The sequence below is a fragment of the Doryrhamphus excisus genome, linkage group LG9, assembly GCF_037039965.1.
Source record: "Doryrhamphus excisus strain RoL-2023G ecotype Guam linkage group LG9, RoL_Dexc_Guam_v1.1, whole genome shotgun sequence".
NCBI classification, from domain to species: Eukaryota; Metazoa; Chordata; class Actinopteri; order Syngnathiformes; family Syngnathidae; genus Doryrhamphus; species Doryrhamphus excisus.
The window spans coordinates 6,325,729-6,348,435 of NC_136365.1; the positions used below are offsets into that span (position 1 = coordinate 6,325,729).

General features: G+C 40.0%; 4 protein-coding genes across 6 annotated transcripts; 1 reads left to right on the forward strand and 3 right to left on the reverse strand.

The window, feature by feature from the left end:
* Positions 1-238: 238 nt before the first annotated feature.
* On the reverse strand, positions 239-5,421 carry LOC131100911 (zona pellucida sperm-binding protein 4). The gene is made up of 12 exons (XM_078793315.1): positions 5,178-5,421; positions 4,842-4,969; positions 4,652-4,748; positions 4,435-4,557; positions 3,961-4,133; positions 3,758-3,855; positions 3,003-3,130; positions 2,701-2,881; positions 2,451-2,577; positions 698-774; positions 489-521; positions 239-408 (listed from the first exon to the last, which is right to left on the reverse strand). The coding sequence occupies exons 1-10, from the start codon at positions 5,410-5,412 to the stop codon at positions 700-702; spliced, it is 1,365 nt and encodes a 454-aa protein (XP_078649441.1). The 5' UTR covers positions 5,413-5,421; the 3' UTR covers positions 239-408; positions 489-521; positions 698-699.
* Positions 5,422-5,711: 290 nt separating this feature from the next.
* LOC144899801 (uncharacterized) lies at positions 5,712-9,451 on the reverse strand. 3 transcript variants are annotated; one of them, XM_078793313.1, is made up of 8 exons: positions 8,926-9,449; positions 8,694-8,852; positions 8,226-8,344; positions 7,987-8,158; positions 7,181-7,290; positions 6,992-7,100; positions 6,017-6,184; positions 5,712-5,932 (listed from the first exon to the last, which is right to left on the reverse strand). In XM_078793313.1, the coding sequence occupies exons 1-8, from the start codon at positions 9,305-9,307 to the stop codon at positions 5,727-5,729; spliced, it is 1,425 nt and encodes a 474-aa protein (XP_078649439.1). In that variant the 5' UTR covers positions 9,308-9,449; the 3' UTR covers positions 5,712-5,726. The 3 variants fall into 3 exon arrangements, with proteins under 3 accessions (XP_078649439.1, XP_078649438.1, XP_078649440.1); XM_078793312.1 differs by having other exon boundaries at positions 6,017-7,100; positions 8,926-9,445; XM_078793314.1 differs by lacking the exons at positions 5,712-5,932; positions 6,017-6,184 and adding an exon at positions 6,481-6,653 and having other exon boundaries at positions 8,926-9,451.
* A 3,877-nt stretch (positions 9,452-13,328) lies between these two features.
* On the forward strand, positions 13,329-18,033 carry emp1a (epithelial membrane protein 1a). Its single transcript, XM_058046183.2, has 5 exons — positions 13,329-13,436; positions 14,128-14,211; positions 15,115-15,214; positions 15,966-16,106; positions 17,401-18,033. The coding sequence occupies exons 2-5, from the start codon at positions 14,137-14,139 to the stop codon at positions 17,556-17,558; spliced, it is 474 nt and encodes a 157-aa protein (XP_057902166.1). The 5' UTR covers positions 13,329-13,436; positions 14,128-14,136; the 3' UTR covers positions 17,559-18,033.
* A 629-nt stretch (positions 18,034-18,662) lies between these two features.
* On the reverse strand, positions 18,663-22,690 carry f8a (coagulation factor VIII associated). Its single transcript, XM_058046180.2, has 11 exons — positions 22,558-22,690; positions 22,377-22,449; positions 21,723-21,882; positions 21,471-21,539; positions 21,253-21,373; positions 21,016-21,108; positions 20,499-20,563; positions 19,897-19,978; positions 19,751-19,797; positions 19,405-19,460; positions 18,663-19,332 (listed from the first exon to the last, which is right to left on the reverse strand). Exons 2-11 carry the CDS (start codon positions 22,382-22,384, stop codon positions 19,251-19,253), a joined length of 783 nt encoding a protein of 260 aa, XP_057902163.2. The 5' UTR covers positions 22,385-22,449; positions 22,558-22,690; the 3' UTR covers positions 18,663-19,250.
* Positions 22,691-22,707: the final 17 nt, after the last annotated feature.

The following is a 22,707-nucleotide window of genomic DNA, read 5'->3' on the forward strand; positions in this document are numbered from 1 at the left end:
GAGCGGGACCACATGAGGACGATAATTCATTGTTGCACATGTACCCAACACATAGTATGAGTGTTCCACTAAATAGGGATGAATTGCAGTCTGCACTGCCATCATATCACCAGACACAATTGGAGCCCTACCAGAAGAACGCTCACAATGGAAACACCAACATAGAGGAAGCCAGTAAAATAAAAACTAGTTCTTGTTGCAAAGCTCTAATGCACATTAAAAAAAACAATTAAGCCACTTAAAATCTTAAGCAAGGTTGTGTAAACATTAATGCCTCACACTTTATTTTAAATTGAGTACTTGCAATGCTGAGTGTTGGCCATCTTAACAGACACACATATAGTATACACCCTCTATGGCCTTGAAGAGCCTTTTTTTATTGGTGGTTAAATGGCCAATGTCTGCTGCCTAAAATAGAGAACAGAAGAGACAGGGTCAGGAAGGAAACATCAAAATGTCTAACAAAAGAAAATGTTCAGGCTTCCTACCAGGTTGTTGCAATCGAGTCTCCCATTCCATAACTGTCAAAACAGGAAATGGATCAGTCTTGATAAATAATTCAAACCTCTCATTACTAAATCATTGTCCATCTGTCATAGAAGAAGAGCAGCATTGGTGGCTCTTGCCATTTTCAGAGAGAATTAATGGCGTTGCTGTGTGTGTGTGTGCGCACGAGAGAGATTGTCACTTTACTCACCATCATTGACCAAAACAACCCTCGACACATGGGCCATCACGCGGTGAGCAGACTTCAGTTGAACACATGAAGTAAATCTGTGAGCGCAAGCCAAAATCAGACAGTGATATGAAGTGTCCAATAACCAGTGGGTCTCATTATGTTATCAGGGCATGAAGTACACATAATTGCTACAAAGATGATACAGTACGTTTGTTTGCACTAATTGGTCATTTGCTCTACATTACTGATGGGAGACTGTGCCCCACCAGATGCCGTTTTTCTCCTTTGTCATTTTTCTGTTTTCAATAAAGAGTAGTTATTAAAGTGTCATTTTCATATTTACAGTGGGGAATATGAGTATTCCATCATCTGCTAAGTTTGCAATTACTGTATATCCCTTTCTAAAAGACACAAGGCCATAGTTTTATAATAGGTTTTACGGAATGTAAAACAAATTCCAGAAAAAACGTATTTGATCCCAATGCAAAACGTGAAGTACGATCCTGCTCAGAGGATATCATACCATCTTACTAATGCTTTTCTTTGCTTCCTTGAGATTAACTAGCTCATCTCTTGTAATTCTGGGTGGGTTCTCAACTTTTGCACTCATCCTTACCCCAAGGGCTGAACACGTGCATAGAGTTCTTATATTTCATTCATTTTTTAATAACTGTCATATTTTCTCTCTCTTCAAGCTTCTTGTTCATCGTCTTTGAGTTAATTCCAGTGTCGTGCTGGTCCTTTTACGGCTATTTGGTCTTGCCACAGGAGGACATGGTGTCTTGCATATCACGTAATAAGTTTAGCTTAGGAGTACCATACTTTGGGGATTGGTTCAGCACCTACACTAGGTGTGTCAAACTTGTGCGATGGACGGCCAAGACACTGCAGGTTTTCTTTCCAGCTGGTCACCAAAGCAGTTGATTTTAATGATCAACACCTCCTTCAATTTGAAAGCAGGAGGTCATCAAATTACCTGCTGGAAAAACTGGTGAAAAAAAGAACCTGCAGTGTCTCAGTCATCCTTTGACACATGTGACCTTGACGCTTTTTACATACGTATGTATATTCAACAGGCAACCGAGTGAGACTTCTTGTCAGTCACAGTTGCTTTGTCTCTGTAGGGGAAGGTGGAACCATTGGCATAGACACACAGCATAGAGCTTTGTGAGAAGCAATGTAAAGTAAAGCAAGGATAAAAGATGCTTGCAAAGCCACATGGAGCATGTGGCAATAATAATAAAAGCAAGTTGAAGCCATCAACACAAACAAACCAGGATGCTGAATTCATATGAAAGTGGTAGCAACGTAAAAGGCAACAAAACGAAAAAACAAACTTGCACACCTCAAACATATAAACCCGACTGAGTTTTCCCATCTGACAAAATGAATGTCAAAATTTCAAAAAGCATGTGCATTGTTTTGTGACTCGATTAAATAAAAAAGTTAATATATAGTCATATTTTGACAGTATATTGTGACAGTAGACAGAGAGAGAGAGAGAGAGAGAGAGAGAGAGACAAAAGCAGCAGCAACAACAACAGTTAAATGTCAATGATGGCTAAGGGTCACAATGGAGACGATATCACTGAAATTAAACAGTAAAACTTACCATTGCAATTTTCTTAAAGTTAATGTTAAACTCTTGTGACATTCTCATGGACCCAATATTGTTTGTCATATTTCATCCTGACACTAAAGGTCAATGAGGCGAATCAATGGATTTGGACATGTGAATGTGTAGAACACAGGGGTCACTGTTTATGATTACCTCCTCATCTGGATCCTTAATCTCATCATCAGGAAGGAACTGAAAGGTGCTCATCGTGAAGCGACGGGTTTGACCCTGAGGGGATGGCACAACTTGCTGAGTGGCTGGGTCCAATGGGTTGGGGCATCTTGGGGAAAAAAAGATGATACGGCACATACGTAAGTAGCTGTTTACCAGCTCCCCAAGACATTTGTCAGCAGGATTTCTGTTCCATCCAAAGCAATCCTCACATAGAGCCACTCAAACATACCCGTTGTAAAGCAGCACCCACACAGCTTTTCCAGAGCGTGGGTAAGCCACACAGTAGTGCACCAGCAGCACCAAACTGGGATCCGGGGCGTTAAGCATCCGCACTTCCAGGTAGAGGGGTTTCCCCAGTAGCATCTGCAGGGGCTGGTGATACTGTGGGTAGTAGCTGGTGTACTGAGCATCTGCAAGATGATGAAAGGCGGTGGTATTGGCACAGTGTAAGGTAATATGTAAATCACCTTGATTCTGCTATCTTTCATAATCTTCCCCTGTTATCAAATGTGATAAATGCTCTCTGGCTACCTTTGGCAAGTCTGAGTTGGACACCAAATACCCCTTGAGTCTGGACGGTCGGCCCAAGAGTGGGAGTTTTTACCAAGTAGCTCACGGTTCGGACACTACCTGGTACATACCTGCACTCCACCAGCAACCTGCCAATGAGTAAAGGCACAGGAGCATGTATCAATCAATCAATCACCTTTAAACAAATTGGCTGTCAGAGCAATTGGAGATGATTACTACAGGCTGTATCAAAAAAGTAGCCTCTCCAAAAAGAAGCCACAGAAGTTACAGTGGAATATTTTCATAAAATTTCCTTCATTTGCATGTTGGTGTGGACATCATCTTCCGGAAAACGGGCCTGTGTTCACCCATGCATGCAATTACGCAATAAATTTCGGTATGGATCGAAAGTTGATGTCCATACCAACATACAGTATGTAAATAAGACATTTCATGAAATATTCAATTTTAACTTTGGCAGCTACTTTTTGGAGAGTCTACTTTTTCTGATACACCCTGTATAATCTTGTTGTGCTGCCTAAACAGACTACCTTAGGAGTCTAAAATGGCAGTTGTATTTAGATTAGTTATTTTATATAGTTTTATTTTCTATAAGAGCTACATCACCATCTACTTGTCAACTGAAGAAGCCAGGTGAGTTTTGTCTCTTGGCTTTATGATTTCTTTTTACAATAAATCGGAAAAATTTTCAGAAGAATTTCCAAATAAAAGCAAAGGTGTATTGCTTGGTCCTGATGACAAAAAAATTGTCTGACCTAACAGGAGAATCTCTAGTGATGGTGCCATAATTAAGGCTGATCGTCTGAACCATGTTGACAACTTCCACCATATATATCAAAGATTTCCCCATTTCCTGTTAGGGCAGAGAAAAGAGACGGTTGAAAAATCTGAATTCAAACGAGCCTGTTCCTATTGAACAATGTAGTCAGTAGAAGGTGTTCCGTTTGTTAAAAGTCACCATTCTGCGAGCCCCGCAGCCATCCATGGGGAGTCTGAACAAGGCATATTCGGCAGTAGCTTTTACTGGTTTACAGGTGGAGTTGTTGGCAACCACCAAGAGGGACGGGGACAGTGGGGGCTCCGTGAGTGATGCAGGAACAGAGAAGACAAAGTGGCGATCAATTGTGCATTCTGAAAGAGAAGCACAATCACAAGCATACAGTATATACACTCAGAACATGCATGGACCATGAGGCTTGCACACCGTATACAGCAGTAAATAGCAGCTGAACAAAATGTCACAAATTGAGAGGCAATTGATATAAACCCAAGGTTACACCCTTTTCACGCTGTGGGCTGCCATAGTGAATCACACTGCATCACTCTGAACTGCCTCTATGCATCCAGCAGCTGTTGTGCTTCTGTTTCTGTAGCTAAAGAGTCACATGTTCTCCACTGTGGGGTGTGAAAACGCTGATAGACTGTAGCTCACCATCTATGGGGTAATAGCAGACAGGGGGGTTCTTGCTGAAGCAGCAGCCCATGGAGAGGCATGATGGCTGAGATATAGGGCCTTGGCCACAGGGGAGACGTTGTTCGCTGGGAAGGCTACACTCTAACAAAAAGGGGACAGCATGACAAATGTCAGCCACACAGTTTAAATAATTGTAAATGGCATTGAATAGCCTTTCAGAGAAATACAAAAGTACCTTGTCCAGCTAAAGAGTTGGAAACTGGACAGTAAAACTGAGCCCCCGTTTTTCTACTTTGAGTCATATAGGCAATGGTGATGATGTACATATTATCCTTTGACAGAAAATTTGTACACAAGTTAACTGTTAATTACACTAGAATGTAAAAAGGTTGTATGCTCAGTATAAAACCCAAAATAATACTTGCCTGCACACTCATTTGACAGCTTGTATGTAACTGAAGTCTCAAATGGATTTTGCCATCTTTTCCCATGTTAGCAGAATACCCACAGTGTTGTGGAACATCCTGGACACTTGTCTCCTTCCCTTGTGCATCTGAAAAAATGAAGGAAGGAACCATGGCACATTTATAAATAGTTTCACACTGACTTCATACTAGTTTTTTCTTCCAGTCAAAAACACTCCTTTTCCCCTCCCCCATCCAGCAGCACCCCTGAAACAAGTTCAAGTCATGCAGAGCTGATGGTTCCCATATGCATTTCATACATATGCAGTGCAATCCCGGGTCAAAGTACACACGCACCTTTAAGAACAATTCCAGAGATGGGACCAGGTGGAAGCTCCACAAGCATCTGTCTGGAGGAGCAGAAGACTTTGGGCTTCAGAGCAGCTGTACGGTTTATCAGAGTCTTGCCGAATTGGGTTGGTGGTGTGGATGGGGTAACTGGTGGGGGAGTGGTACTTTGGTATGGGCATTGTAGGTCCATCGTGTGATAATGCTTCGATGAGAAGTCCAAATACCTCACGGACAAGGACATGACCGTAGGAGACTGACAAAAGAGAAATGGAGATAAATACTAATGGCAACAAAGAAGAAAATATTGTAACATTCTTTCTTGACGGTTTAGTTGCATCTCAATCAAGCCTTATAAGCAGTCTACACATTTTTGTCTTTATAAGGAGTGCTTTGGTGTTGCAGTACATATTTTATTTAGGGTGCATAATATACAGTATAAATGTCCCCATTCTCCACATACTGTATATGCAGTAATATTCAAGTTCATCTCCATTAACTATAAGCACTGCACCGTTTTGCATTTGCATGAATGTTGCAAACAATTTCTGAAACTAACTAATGGGTTTCTGTAAGAATGATAAATTTAATGAAATTCAATGTCATGTTGAGGCACCATATGACATACGATACACACAAGCAGGATCTCACCAGTAACTTGGTGTGACAGCCAGGCAGAGGAGAATAAAGTATTACTGTCGATTTTGTTGGCTTGTGTATTTTATGCCCACACACACTGGATAGGGACTGCCATCTTTCTTGATCTGTAAAATATTTTTTGTAAGACCACAAAATGTGCTAAATATCATTTTAGAAGAAATTATGGCTTACAAAAGTCAGTGACTGACCTTTCACCTGGATAAGGTGTGGGTGAGCAGTAGGCAGAAAGACTACAACACTGCCCACTTCACAGTGATAAGATGGGGGCGGTGGAGTGGGTTTAGATGGGGAGGGCGGCACAGGTTCTTGTGTAGCTGCCGCTGACTCGGTTGGGTACTGGGGCACAGCAGGGTGTACTGACAAATGGGAGGGGGAGCTAAAAGGATCAGAATGCTGGTAGTAGCCACAAAATGTGTTAGCATAAGGGGGGCAGGTGGGATGTGGCCATTCTGAATGTGGAGGTGGGAAGAAGTAAAGTGGGGCTTGGGGGAAAAGATAGCTGGGGATGGCAGGTTTTCGGGTGGGTGTTGCTTCATGTGGACGCATAATGTTAGGGTATGACATAGGAGGCAGCCTTATGTCAGCTTCTTTTGGGTCGAACAAGTGTTCATAAAGATGGTAAACACCAAATGAGCTGGGTGGAAGTTGGTGATGTGGCCCAGAGGGATGTTTAGGTGAATGGAAAAGTCGGCTGGAAGGAGGAGCAGCTTGTCCATGCATGGAAGGTGCTATAGTAGGTATTAGATAGAAAGGTGTCTGAAGATAATCCTGAATTTTGGGTTGGCGGGGAACTTGAGGAGAGTTGGGTTTAGTGGGACTGGCAGGCTGAAAGCCAGGAGAAGAAAAATGAGAAAAAATAGGATAGGGAAACCCAGAGTGAACAATGTGGAGATAATCAGGATTAGCAATCTGATCCTGGACTGAAACTCCAAATGCACCAGGTAAAACATTTGATGGGATTTGATGAGGTGATGGGGCTCCAGGAAGACTGCCAGGAGAGAGCGGAATTGGGCCAGCAGGCTGGGGACCAGGAGGGTAGAACTGCGGAAATTTAGTGTATGGGAATTCACGGTATGTAGTGTGGAGGTCATCGGGAAGTGGAGCAATTGGTTCCTGGACTGAAGAGGGAGGAGAAGGAAACAGGGGTGAACGACCACCAGTACCTGGTATATGCCGTGTACCAACAGGACGTGAAGGAGATGGAGTTGAGGGGACAGGGCATGAGAGGATAATTTCTTGCTTATCAAAAACAAGCTGGACTTGCAGTCTATCCTAAAAAACAAACAAATTAAAAAAAAACATTTAGTTTTCTGGGTAGTCTGCTTCGATAAAGTTATGGCTACATAACTTACTCCAATGGTGATACAAGGAGCAATGAAAGAGATGAAGAAGATAAGATTCTCTTGTTGGGGGACACGGTAGGCACACTGGGTAGACACAAATTGAGCCCAAACTCCATTTACTGCATTACAAAAAACAAATGCATAAATGTTAGTATCCCAATGTTTATTGGTAAGAAAGAAAGAAAATAAATTTCTGCAGCAGACAGCTATAAATAGATCTAGTTTGATACCGTAAATTCAGTAATTAAGACCTCTATTATTTATTACTTCCAATCTCCTACATTTAGTCACCTGGTACATCGTTTACAAAAGCAAATAACGGCTGGAGTTTCTAATTTTCATCCGACCAAAACAACACATTGGCATTAACAGTAATTTTATGTAATTTTGTATTATATATTATTATTTATAGTTGCATTTGAAATATCATGAGTAGTCAACATCAAGCAGATTTATGTTGTTGGTGTGGAGCTCTTGGCGAAATTGGTGTTCTGTTTACAATTAAGTCAACAGTGATATTACTCCTGTCTCTGCAGTTTGCTCACCACTATTACATCATTGGTACTGTTGCTGCTGTGTTGTGCATTATACTTAAATATTCATTCAGGTAGTATTTTTACCATTTACTTTGTGGTCAAATGGAGCTATGTTTTCCTTTCTACTTTTTCATGCACTACAAATCATGAATAAAGTTTAAAATGTTTCAAATCAAATATAACAGCTTATAACAAACAACTGTCTCTTTGTGCTTTAGGTACAGTATATGAACACCCCAATTATAGTTAGAATATTGACAGTATAATAGATTACAGTACCTAGGACTCCCAGCATTGGGAGATCCTTCTCCTGCTGGTATAGCTGCACTGCCATGCCGTATGGAGAGCAGAGGATGTCAGGGATCGTCGACACAGGTGTAGATATCTGTACTGGACAGATGAGCTTCAATGGGCTGTTCCACCAAAGCATGGGAAGCACATAACTGCCATTCTGGGGGAATAGACGAGATGGTGTTCAGTCAAGGACACAGAGAGAGGTGAGGAATTAGTGTCCATACCTCCTGGGTAATGTAGCATGCATCATATGGCACAATCATTTGAAGGTCAGTGCTGGATGTCCTCACAGTGTAACCACAATTTGGAGGTAACTGCAGCAGGGAGAGAGGATAAGCTCTCCCTGTTAAGGGAAATGTTAAATAGTTAACTGATAGTTAATAGGTAACTGGGAGAGTTATATGCCAATTGATTTCACACAACCAGTATTCTCTCAGTAGTGAAAGAATTACATTGAAAACAAGGTCACTTTTCAAAATGGCTGTACATTTGTGGCAGTGATGTGTGCCCACTTAATATATTTTTCATTTTCATTCGGGATGCAGAATTTTATCTGCCCTGGTATAAGACAATAGTTGCATTGTTGTCATAAAAGACACAAAAATGTTGAGCATTCCAGTTATTCCACATTATTTCTGGCCAAGACAGTGAAAACAGCCGCGAGTAAGCATGAAGTACTGTAATACATGTACCTGTGTCCACAAAGAGTTGTGTGAATGCTTGTCTGTAGGCTGTGAATGTCAAGGCATCATGATAACACATTAGCACAGGGTTCATTGCCAGCCACTCAGAGACATGTGGAAAGGAGACAGATGATGGCACCAGTGCCTTCCCATGGACTCCATGAAAACCTAAGCCAAATCAATCATCATACAAAAAACACCTCATTTGAATATGCATTTGTGCATTATATGAAGCTCTTACCTGCGACATCTCTTTGAAATCCATCTTTAGTGTTAGCCACTCTTTGCTGTGTGGTTACTGTACCATTGGTCCAGCTCCATGACGCGATGCTCTGGGTAACAGCTTTATCATCTTCTGGCTTACTGGACTTTGAAAGATGTTTCACATAAGATGCTTCAGATTCGCGTAGTTTTCTTCCTTGGGCAAGCTGACTATCCAGGGAGCCGCGGTGTGTATATTGTTTAACGAGTCTTCGCACGGTTGAGGCTGACTCCTGGTTTCCGTGGGGGAAATTACTGCCCCCCCGCGACACTGGTGACATGGACCCGCAGAGGTGGAAGGCATAAATGGCTATTATAAATAAAAACAAAGCGGATTTATTCATTTTTTCGTTGCAAAACATTGGCAGGTAGATGATGCTTAGCTCGCTTATGCTCGGAGGTGTAAGGTCCAGGTGAAGCTAATTGAGATATTAACCAATCAGGGTAAAGAAGGCCTTTCGGTAACGTCGCCTACATATGACATCATAATCAATTGACAGTTGTTTTCTTAGTTTACAACTTAAACAAAAACGCAAAACATTTTCTAAAATGCACAATACACATACTAAAATTTGAAAGTTTATTTTAATAATAACAAGATGACATATTAAAACAATAAAATTGTAAATAAATAATACAAAAGTACAGATTTTTTGTTGGAGCATTTCAAATTAAAATAAAATAGATATAGCAAAACCAGAGTACCCACGCATGTGCAGGGAGAACATGCAAACTCCACACAGAGATATCCAAGTGGAGAATGGAACCCATCTTCCCGATCTCCTGACTGTGTGGCCTCCATGCTAACCACTAATTCACCATGCGGCCTACATACCGGTAAAAAAGTCAAAAGTACTGCTTGGGTAGTCTAGGCTCATACAATAGCATGTGGCTCAAACAATGCCTGTAGTTCATATTTATATATTCTTTGTGCTCCTTGTGATAAACATCACACATCATCTGATGGATCACCATGGATTCAACAAAAACAAAGAATATATTTATGCCATGCCAGCTGACAACACTGAATCTGTTCTCTGTTCTTCTTATGGACATTTAGCATTACAGTATATTATTGTTCATGCATCTGGAGCCTCACTGTGCAACATGGTCTTGCAGGCTCCATGTTAGCTTTAATGAAAATAAAGTTACTGTAATGGCAGGATTATATGGTCATGTGGAGAAATTTTAAAAAGTTAAGGACATCTGCATGATTAAGTCATGTGCTGGAGAGGGACTTTTTGTGGTGCTGCTCCAGATGACCGTTATGCGCTGCAGTGTCCAGAGGCAGCAAGCACCTCTGGAATTCATCTGGAATGTACTCTGCACAGCTGAAATATTTGATGGGTGTGGAAATCAATCAAATGTATGATGTTAGGCACAAAGGCAGTTCAAAAGCAAAGCGGAAAGACAAAATACCTTGGCTGTGGCAAGACCACATTATGACATTATTAGTGTAATGCTGTGGCACTAAAAGAAAAGCACATTAAACAAATCAGGAATGTGCCATTGCATTTTAAATTCCAGTGTCACAACACAGGGAGGAGACCTTCCAACTTTTAAAGAAGCTGTTACAACTGCTGCTCTGTAATGTGTTCCTGATAAGCACTCTCTAAACATTGTCGTTATAGGGAACTCTTCGTAAAGGCCGACATGTTGGGACATGAATAGAAAACAGCACTGACTCACAATTGGTACACAAGAGGTACCAGCACTATTCTCCCAGTCTCATGTGATAGAGAGATGGAATTGGGATTTTCTCTTGGTGCATTATTTGGACCAATAAGTGAGTTTGGTGATTATTTTGTGCATTAAGAGTGTTTAATCTTGAAGATTTTTATTTTTAATCTAATCCCTGCATGGCACAGCAGTGAAATCTGGTCACTGTGACTGAGGATAGCCCTGAAAATTAGGCTTTATTGTTGGTTGTATATATTTTTGCACTTCACGACGGACGAGTGATAAGCGCGCAGGCCTCACAGCTAGGAGACCCAAGTTCAATTCCACCCTCGGCCATCTCTGTGTGATGTTTGCATGTTTTCTCCGGGGACTCTGCCTTCCTCCCATATTCCAAAAACGTGCTAAGTTAATTGTTGACTCCAAATTGTCCATATAGGTATGAATGTGAGTGTGAATGGTTGTTTGTCTATGTGCCCCACCTCTCGTCTAGTCAACTGGGATAGGCTCCAGCACCCCCGCGACCCTCGTGAGAATGACCGGTAGAAAATGAATTAATTAATGAATTTACAATTAAATTAATATGCAGACTTCAATCATAGCCATCGTGAGTGGACAAAAAAAGTAAAGCTCAAATTCAACCCATTCAGACGCTAGGATGCCAACATCAGACTGGAATTAACGGATATCTCGACACACACTTGTGGATGATTCATTCTTTTTATCATGTTTTCTGCGTGGTAGACTAAAGCAAAAAAGCGTGTGGACTGGTCAGTTTACCACATCCAACCTTATGGCATCTATCTTCATCCCACCTCCAGCAGTACAAAGCCACCATTGTTGGACTTGGATAAGAACTACTACTCTGTCCATGTGGGCCCCCCGCCAGAAAGCCCTCAGGCCTGAGGGCAGAGATGAGCTGAGGCTGCTTTCAAAACATGCTTTTGTCATCCGAAAAAGACTCATACACACTTGAGCTTTTCTCTCATCCGACACAGGTAGTGAAAGGCTTTACTGGATGCGCACTGGCTGACAAGTGATCCTCTAAAATTCCACATTAGATTTACTATCACTGCAATTTTAAAATGTTTTACATTGCCTGTGTAGGTAATACAAGTTTTAAAGGTAGTAGCAGTTTGACCCTGGAACGGATTAATTGTATTTCCATTATTCCCTATGAGGAAATGTGAACAGCCAAAGCCCCACAACAGCCCTGTGGGGTACATCTGTATCTCTGTTCTTGTGACACAATGTTATTTAAGGTCGTTTACATGGTTACGAGGCCCCATTGCTTAGACGTATGAAAGGAGAGAGAGACAGGAAAGTTCAGTGTTAACAAAGAAACACTCCCTGTGTGATGTCACCATGGTCTGTCTCACTGTTGAATGTAATGCCTAAAAAACCAGCCAATTTTCTATACACCACGACTGAAAAGGATACAAACGTGTCAAGAGAGTGTAATGATTGAGACCAGATGGAAGAGAATGATAAGGGAGGGCAGGCACTTACAGAGACAGAAAATAATTCAGTGGATGTGGCTTCATGTGGGACGTCACCACATTTTCTTGGAATGATGAGTGTTTATGTATGTGAATTCTGCATCAGCTTCATATGCAACATCTGGCTTTAGAGTCATCAATCCACACTGCAGATGTGTTTTTTTTTCCATGGCTATTTATCAGGTGCTGTCAATCAAAAATGAATATTATCTTGAAATTTCAATGCAGCTCTTCTTATGGCCACCATGATGGTTGATGTGTGAGCGCCTCTGCGTCTATTCCAAATCAATTTTTCAATATTTTTTATTATCAATGAAACAGTATCACACAATAAAACTGCATGGAGCATTTTTTAACCATAAATGTCAACAAATGTTTTCCAGGGTCAAACTGTTGACATCATAAAACCTCAATATTAACTGAATAGGCAATGTTTTTTGGTACCATTTTAACAATGTCATACAAGTGTAAAAATAAGTTAACCTCTAAGCACCTTTTTCCACAAACCTCTAAACACAATAAAAGTCTCCTGAAACACATTCTTAACTTTAATAATGAATGGCGACAACATAAAAATGTTACTGTGTAATTAACTGCCATTAAGTGTATGAAGACGTCGCTTCATTAAAAAGTCACATTTGAAATTAGGAGCATTTAAATGTAGAGGTTTCTTCGTATTGCGCAATTGTTTTACTTGTTCTAAGTACAAACTTTGTGGTTTGTTTTACAGGTGCGTGCTATTACTGTGCATACCGCTGGAGGGCATATTTTTTCCAGAAAATGTTTTCCAGAAAATTCGAAATGTTAAGAGTAGGGGCTTTCAAATTTAGAATGTTATAGAAACAATATATGATGCATTAACCAACAATGCCATTATCAATGAATTTTAATCAGTTGAGTTCTAGGCTATATTATTTATTGCTATGACAGAAAGAATATGGGAATATTCTTAAAGCACAAATAAAGTAATTTCATATTGATGCAGCCAATTTCAGCCATGATGTGTTTGTTTATGAAAATATACATTTAGCAAACACTGCGTTTATCCCATGAAAGAGACCTGAAGGAGATTTTTTTTTCAATCAGTGTAAAACTCTTGTGTTGTTTTGTGGGAATAGTGCAGAGGCGCGTTTGGTTAGTCTGGACATTTCATTGAGGAGGAAAAAAAATGTGAAACTTTCTGGGTGGGGCTTGGACAAGAGGAAGAGAGGGAAAACAGGCTGATGTGTGTGCGTCCAAAGTCAGAGCTGGGTGGGTCTACGGCCGTTCACATTTTCCAAATAACTTCCAGGGCTGTGTGTTTGAGCGCTTTCAGGTAATGCTTTATTATTATGATCATCTTTATCTAAAATCACGTTCTACATCCTAATTATTCTCATATTTGGTAGTTTTGGGGTGTTTGTATCTTCTTTGAGAGCGGTAAAACGAGCTTGTTGGCGTAGTCCAAACTTTGAAAAGTTGCTGAAAGCGGTGAAAAGTTATGAGCGTAAAAGGCGCGTGTCGGTAAACATTCATATCAATGAATAATAACTTTTAATAACGGGTTTGATGCAAAAGGGAGTGTTTATTATGATGAGGGTGCAAAGCGTCGTGTTCTCGCGCTTTTTTTAAAGAGGTGGACTATTACAGTATTACAGTAGAGGCCTGCGGATGTCATTTACGTCCTGACTCTCAAATGCGCCTTTCTAGTTAAAGCCAAACGGCGTAAAGTCATAAAGCACCGCTTCTTTATTAGAATACAGTCCACGCATTTTTCATTTTACCATGTGAAAGAATTAACGTGTTAAAAGTTGATAAATCAGACCAAGAAGGGAGGGGTGGCTGGGGGGCTGGGTCGTCCCACTTCTGTCTGCGGGGCGTTTTTTGGGGGGCCCATTGGAAGTGTTTTATCTGGGACAGCTGTGAGGGGGTTTTCTCCAAGTGGAAGGCTGTCTTAAATAAATGGTCTGCATCCTCCTACACACACCCCTTAACCCCTTCACATCATTATTATTATTTCATTCCAGAGGGTCACAATGTTGATGCTGGCTGGAATTGTTGTTGTGCATCTCACCGCCATTATCCTGCTCCTGGTTGCTACCATTGATAATGTAAGTTGGTTCTGACACTTGTAGTCTCCATCCAGAAAGCTACTCAAGTAAAAACATGACACTGGTGATTGGGTCAGGTATGTGTTATTTAACCAAATGGAAAGAGGTTTTTTGAAGTGTATTTTACCAGAGCAGCAACAATTAATCGATAGTTAATTGATTTTGGTAACTGATTAATAGTTTTTTTTATTTAAATATGTAAATATCATCGATTTCAGTCTTTCAGTAAATAATGTGATTAATCCATTAGTCAAAAAATAATTGATCAATGAATCAGTTATTACTTGGAGCCCAGTCTTTTACTACCCATGCAGCCTGACCACTGGAACAACCACAACATTGAGGACACCTGCAAAATGGATGGAATGATAGATGGGATAGAACAAGTGGAAAGTTTCTTGTGTTTAAACAAAATAATTCCAATTAAGCCCTGTAGAATTTGACTGAAAGGAATCAACGCAGTCAAACAACAGAAAACCCCGAGCCCAGTCATAAATCCAATAGAAAACCTGAATTAGTAAGCATTAGTATTAGGTTTTAGAGCAGGACAAAATTATTTTGCGACCCACATCTTCTTTGCTTTAGATTTAGAGTGTACACACATCCAGCTTATGTGCATTTAAAAAAAATGATTTAAAAAAAAAAATTTGAATCGTATGGAGATTAATACAAATTTCTATGCCTTCAACAAAGATAATAATACCATGATGTGGTACTAATTTAATAATATGTTTACTATGGTGGTTGCTGTTCTATAGAACTGCATTATATCACACTGATATCTGCTTTTCAGAGGTGACCAAAGCATTACCAAAAATTAACATATTGTTGAACAACTAATGGAATTTGCATTAGTCAATGATAATAAGTACTAATGATGCTCCTAACTGTGTGTCTGTGCAGGCCTGGTGGTTGACTAACACTGTGTCGACTGACCTGTGGGGAAGATGGGAGCTGGTCAACTCAGCCTGGCATTACACCAACCTCAAAGATTTTCCCGAGGGTAAAAAGTCTTATTTTATCAACACAACAAATTACATTTTGCTGGTCAGACTGCTTTGTGTATAAGTATTAGGTGATGAGTAAAGTAATGGCCAGTAAGTGACTAGCAGACAGGTGTTCATACCATCTTGATCACAATTAGACCCGCCACATGTATACGTTAATACACTGCAGACACTTTGACCCTTGAAAATGCCCTGTTTTTCTCAGGAATACAATATGTTCGTTTTAGTGGGTTTCAGTTTCCTTGTTCAACATAGTCAGAGGCGCACCTCAAAAAATCCTTGACCAGCAGTAATGCTGACCGTTAAAACGGTGACTGGTCAGCTTGTAGTACATTATTTCCTGTCTGTATATGAGTCGTTTACAGAGCGGACAGCCCACCTCCACAAAAGCATTTTCCTCTGATTTGAGATCTGCTGACTTTTGTCATGCATCGATTAGTTCCAACAGTAAAAACACTCCCCTTCTCTCTTAGAACAAACTAAATAGACAGTGAGTGTTGAGCTGAGTTCACATCATATGCTCAACCCAGACGAAGAGTATAAAAAGGTGTCCAAAGTGCGGCTACGGGGCTCTCTGCAGCCTGTTTTTTTTTTTATTGACTTGCAGCAACAAAAAACTCCTCCAATTTCTTCAAGGTTGGCAGGTGTGCAATTATCTGTTGAAATTACATTGATGTTAATAAGCACTCATAATTCTAACCTGCATTCTTCTCATTCCTTGACTGTGTATGTGTGTTGTTGCTGCAGAGTACCTCCAGGCGGTGCAGGCGACTTCAGTGCTGGCGTGCATCTTTGCCATCCTGGCCCTGTTTGTCTTTGTGGCTCAGCTCTTCACTCTGCCCAAAGGCCAACGCTTCACCTTCACTGGTGTTTTACAACTGCTCGCCTGTGAGTAACCTCAGAGAAGCTTTAATCAGATAATGTGTACATCTAATTGGATGGAAATTGATGGAAAGTCCGTCACGTTAGCGCCAAATTCTTACTGAGAATACAGAAAGTGGCATTCACAAACACTGTACATTTATTTGTTCTGCATGATACCAGTATAACAAAAGCTCATGTGTCACCATCTCCTCTCAAGAATCTGCATGGTTAGACTCAAGCCGATAAATGGAATAACATGCATGAAAATCACTTTCATTTTCATACGAGTGTTTCATTTTGTATTTTCAGAACACTGTAAACTACTGCTGCTACTGCTCAAAACTGTACGCCAAATAATAGTAAAACTAGCAGTAGAAGACATTGTGTTTAAAAATGCATGGAAATATTAGATTTGTGAGGCACTTCCGCATGGGAAGAAAAAAAACATACACTTTTAAACCCTTTTCAGAAAATTAAACATTAAGTAAATTGTCAGTGATTCATTCAATTCTAGACTTAAAATCTTACATAATTATATTGAAACTTGAATTTCTCCTATGAACTTTTGTGTATTTAATGACCTTTTATTTGAGGACACTGCTGCAAACTGAAAAGATGTATGCAAAGATGGATGAATTTATTCCACATTGTTATTGCTTTGTGGTACAAAATTGTTGGCTTGAAAATTAATTTAAAAGATCAACATATATTTTTCGACATTAATTCCTCCATCCTGAATCTAATCATGCAATTCTAATTCTTATCCCTGTTTCTCTGAAAGTACCAACGCCCAGCAGTGAGCAGATGAGTGAGTCATGTGCGGGGTTATGACTTTATGCTCTAGATATTTCATCCGTCATTTTCACGTCTATTAAAAGCAGTGATTTCACATGGTCTCACATTAGAGTGTCAAAAGGTGCAATGCTGAGGCTTGACAATGTTACACCAAGGGAACTCTTCCGTCATGATAATCAAATATGCAGAGCAGACATGGCATCTGTAAAGCTGAAGTAATTTAGTGAGTATTATTTACTATCATAGTGCACAGCTACACGGTGGCCTAGAGTCAGTCGCAGTTGTCAGGAGATTGATGGTTTGAATCTCTGTTGGAACGTCTTTGTGTGGAATTTGTATGTTCTCTCCGTGCCTGTGTGGTTTTTCTACAAGTATTGTTTTTCCACAATAAACGATGTTCTCGATACTCCCCTCAGTTGAGTAAAAAAAAAAAAAAAAAAAAACTCCTGGAAGTAGTTGTGAGGTGTCAGAGTAGGTGCAGGAGTTACTGCTCCAGTTACCTGCTCTTTCTTCTCTTCTGCAGGTCTGTGTATAATGATAGCGGCCTCCATCTACACCGCCACCTTCCACGCGGGCGAAGACGGAGGATATGGACACTCCTATGTCCTGGCCTGGATCTCCTTTGTCCTCACGCTGCTTTTAGCCATCACCTATCTTGTCCTGCGGAAAAAAAGCGAGTAGAAAGAAAGGGAGATGTTAGGTTCTGGGATCACATTCCTTCTTAATTGGGATATTCAACAAGTCTAAATATATGCTTTAGTGAGTACAATTCGGGAGTAATACTTTTACTTTATTTTAACACTAAAATAAGCTAAATTCACATTTCTGTTAATGTCATTAGCAAGTTTCCCCCCTTTTAGGTTGTTTGGAACCTTTTTCAACAAGCTAATTTACATTATAACCGTAACATACATGTAAAAGAATCAATTCACAATAGCAAGTTACAATTATGTAATATAGATATTTAGGTACATTTGTATGTTACCTTGTAAGTGAACGAGTAAGGCGATAATGTTGCTACTCGCTTTCATCGACTATGACCCTACCAGCTAGCTGCCAGTTAGCTTAGCATGAGCAAAATCTGGGAAAGTCTTAGCTCTACATTTGTATTTGTTTTTTTAGAGTTTACACAAATGTAACATTCAGAAGGTTTTTTTTTAAAAAAAAATGGTTATTGTTACATTTTATAGTATAGCCGGCATGCTAAGCTAATTCAAAGTGTATCTTAGCTCCATATTTACAGTGCAAACAGGAGTGATCCATCTCTGCTCCTTTAAGGGCCATCGCACTGCTGGCTGTTTTGGAATAAAGCCACCAGTTAAAGTTTATTTTGGAAGACTGTGGGGTTGAAAAAAATAAAATAAAGCGCTTACTAACCTTGAATAAAGCGGAGGCCGAACATAATGTATCTGCAAAGGTACAGCATGTTAGCAACACTACAACTTCCCTGTTGCAGTACTTGAACAAGCTAAAAAAAAACAAGTAGTTTTAAATCATATATCTTTATGAAGTATAGTGTATCCTTGTTTTATCCATGTACATTGTTACCATTATATTTTTGTAACATTTTGTAATGTTTTTTTTTCCCTCAAACTATGTTTTGCATTTTGTTGTAGTTGGCTGCTATCCTAAAAAAGTACTTTGTACACGTGAACCAAGTATGGAGGACAACAGTGTTTCATTTGACCATTTTCTAAACAATGCATTAGAAGGTTTGTAATTACATTGGAATTGAAGCCATATATTATCAATAAAACAACTTGTAACAAAAAACAATCTTCACGCTTTATTCATGACTACTAAATGGCAGAAAAAAATATGTGTCAAATAATTCAGTTTTGCATCCATCAAATAAAGCACTTTTGTTAGCTTAAACAAAAATCAAGAAGTTACAAAAATGGTCCCTGTATAAAAGCAGTTGGTAACATAAATATGAAAGGTTTTTATGGCCTTGTCATAAGAACCCCTAATTATTTCAAGGGGAAAACACAAAATCTGCATTTTCAAAAATGAAGCGCAAAGTGGAATATTTGGGGTGACGTCATTATAGCCTTCAGCAAATGATTTGTCTGAATCAGGAGGCATTCAGACAGATCTCTTATTCTATATACAGTTCATATAGCATACGGGGTTCGTGTATAAAAAAATGAAATCCTAGCCAAATGTCATACAACTGGCTTTAAAAAAGCACAATGTTTGGTTCCTCAAGGTTATTTAATAATGGTGACTTCACAGCTAAAACATGTTTAAACTTGATATATTTCTCAGTGCACGGTAAGACAACAGCGTTTGGGGAGGTCCTACAACAGACCCAATCACATGCAGAAATGTTCAATGATGCGAACTTCACAGAAGTTCACAAGACAACTACTACTAAATGCCTTGGCCAGATGGTGTAATTCGCTCTTGAACCACTAGGTGGAGGAGGTGATTTTGCTCAGCTGTCAGCAGTGGCCTGAGGTGGGAAAACAACAAATACATCATCAGTATAGAAAATGGACAATGAGAAAACATTTTGAATGCTCACCATAGCGCTGTCTGAAGAGACTTCAAGGACTCTGTGTCCTTCTCCTGGCATGCCATCTGTTAAACACATTGGTTTTTATATGCTGCACAAACAGCAATGCTATGAAATGTTATGCTTTAGAAAAAATTTAAAAAATGTCACTGATAGGGATTCATAACATCAAACAGGGACAAGCTACAATTGTTCCTCGGGTGACGATTGAAGCTACAGATTACAAAAGAAACACCAAAATCCAGTAGAAAATCAGGGCCAATCCCCGCACATTTATCATAGCTTTGCAATAGGCCCCAAGGAGAAGACCAGGAAATCCTGTAACGTGCACAAGTATGCAGCTGATGAAACTTACCACGACTGACTGCAGGAGCAGGAAAACATTTTCAGGCAGGAAGGTCACTGAAAAGAGAACATGAGCACTCATTCTGGAGGATTCAAATAACTTGACTTCTCACTAACACAACCAATTATGGCTTATGGGACTAAATGTGTGCCCACCTTGGCTGTGCGGGTCAAAGGACTCCCATGCGTATTTCTCCAGTGTTTGTGCGTGTTCTGGCAACAGCTTCTGAGGTGGAGGCTGCACAGGAAAACAGTGAGATATGGACTCCCGAAATTCTAAATGACTGAACAAATACCACTAAAAATGTTAAATGATTTGCAATATGGAACGGTCAATAAGCTATCTTAGTGCTACGGTATTAGTTACTTCTACTGAGGCGTTTCTTTCCCACGAAACCTCAAATCTTTCCTGTGATTTTGCAACTTGATGGCTGCGTGCCACTGAAAGTCTGGCAGTTGATCATCCAGCCCTGCAGAACAATGCTACTGTGCAATCAACTAAACCCTTAAATATCTTATATTTAAAAGGCCCGTTTGCAACAATTACGAGGCTGCCGAGTGTATTTACTTTCTAATGTGACGCCTTCATTATACAATTAATCGGGATCGAATTAGTCTTGGAACTATACTGCTAAACAAAGACTCACTCCTAATGGGAAACTTTAAAAATTCATATTGACAAGACATTCCCTTTGTTATATTTTTTGTACAATTTCAAAACAAATGCATGAATAATTTGTTTAAGTTGATGTCCGCACCTCAAGCAGCATCAGCAGGAGTACCCTGGAGATCTCACATCTTGCCACAATGTCCAGGAAAGCACCTTAAAATGAAGAATACAGCAAGAAAACTTTATCCTAATACATTTGCACAACTATTTTAATTAGAGCTGTGAAATTATTAAAAATCTGAATCACATTCATCACATATTTTTATTGAATCACAATTAATCACTTTAATAACTATGCCTAGAATATGCCCATTTTTACTGTATTTAAAAGGGGACCTCTTATGGTCATTTTTCGACCCTTTGGATTGAGTTGTGGTCTCCTATAGAGCAGCTACACACAATAACCTGCACAGAAAACTTTTTGCAGAATCTGCACCTATTCCAGCTGTATTTCCTTTGATTTGATTATTGCGCAAAAAAAATTAACTTAATTAATGAAATAAATTAGTTACCGCTGTTAACGCGTAATTTTTGACAGCCCGAATTTCAATACAGCAGATTTAAAGTGGCAAAAGGCTGAGAAATGAAATGCTAATGAGCCTCACCAACAAGGGTGCTGGTGCCTGGTAGCTGCAATCCTCTCTCCTGGCACATCAACTGCATCTCTGTAAACACTGTCAGCGCACCATCATAGTCACCTGAAGGGCACATACACACAGCCGTTAATGTTGCAAATAAGAGGTTCTTTTGTCCGGATTGTGTACAAGTTAAACGTTCACACATAACATGAGGTCAAAGGACCATGTCATTTTGCATTGATGCTAAAAAAACAAACAACTCACGTGTGAGAATTTTACATGAAGCCATCTCTCCCAGTGACAGAAGAGCTTCCACTGGCATCTGTGTCTGCAGCTCTGCAGCCCTCTGGTAATGGACAATAGCTTCTCCTGGTCGGTTCATCTCCTGTCCAAGATGAAGCAATTGCACATCCATATAGTGATGTATGTAATGTATATAAGACAAAAAGTGTGCTTATAAAAGTGTGATCCTAAAGCTTTACCTTGAGTGCATTTCCAAGCTCGAGACAAAGACTCGCAGCCATCACAGGCTGGTTCATCTCAACATACACCTGTAAAGTATATGAAGATATGCATTAACCGACTATACTGTACGTAATTAAAGCTACTTACAGTGGTGTGAAAGTGCCCCCCTTCCTGACTTCTTTTTTTGGAATGTTTGTCACAAGACAGGAGATAAACACATTTTCACACCACTGTATGAAGCCTAAACAAAAAAGGGTATCACAGTGCACCTTGATGGCAAAACTGTAGCAGTTGAGTGCAGCCTGGAGATGCTCATCAAAGCCTGGTGCCTGCAGAGATCGATTCTCCTTCTCAGAAGACAGAAAGAGGCGGGCTGCATCCGTTAGCGCCAGAGCTTCGCCAGGAGCATTAAAGAGAGTCTGCTCACATCTATATGACATGATAATTTGCAGTGGAAGTGAAATGCCTCTGACATTAGATTTTCACAGAAATATTCAGGGAAAAAATACGCCTTGCCTGAGCAAATCTTACAGGAGGCCAGTTCATGCATCAAATGATAAACCTGTGAGTGTCTTTTACTTTCTCTTTGGCAACACAATTCTCCAAAACATTCATTCATTTTCTACCGCTTATCCTCACAAGGGTCACAGACAATTTTCTGCCAGCTTTATGGCAGTGCTAATCTTTCTACACTCCTCATATAGCTCCACACTCATTACTTTCTCCCCTTGTGTAAAATACACAGGCCGAGGTCGCTCCATTTTCCCCGGAAGTAGAATAATAACATCAAACGTCCCCTTTTACGTGTACACTCCCTGAGTACAAAGCCCCTTAATAACCTTTAGATCATGAAGTTGTCGTAATCAAATTATAATTGGAGAAATGCAGAACTAACAGTCCCCAGGTATGATTTGTGTACTTACCGGGCCATGGCCAGGTTACAGAAGGCAGCATACTGCAGACAGTCTTGCTGCTTTAGCTCCTTGGCTAACTGGCCTGAAAACAGCAAACATGTTTGATAGAAGCAGAACAAGAAACGGTTCAATTGTGACGGTAGGCTAACGAAGACGGTGTTTATCTTAGTAAGTCAACATTAAAACTTACCAAATTGCTCACTTGCCTCTGCGACATTAGGCTTCCGAAGAAAACGCCTGCGACAAAAGACAAACACTGTTTATTCATTTCACAACAAGCTACATGCTACTAGCTGTTCTAAACCAGAGGGATGTAAAGCTCGGTTAGCTAGCCTACGGG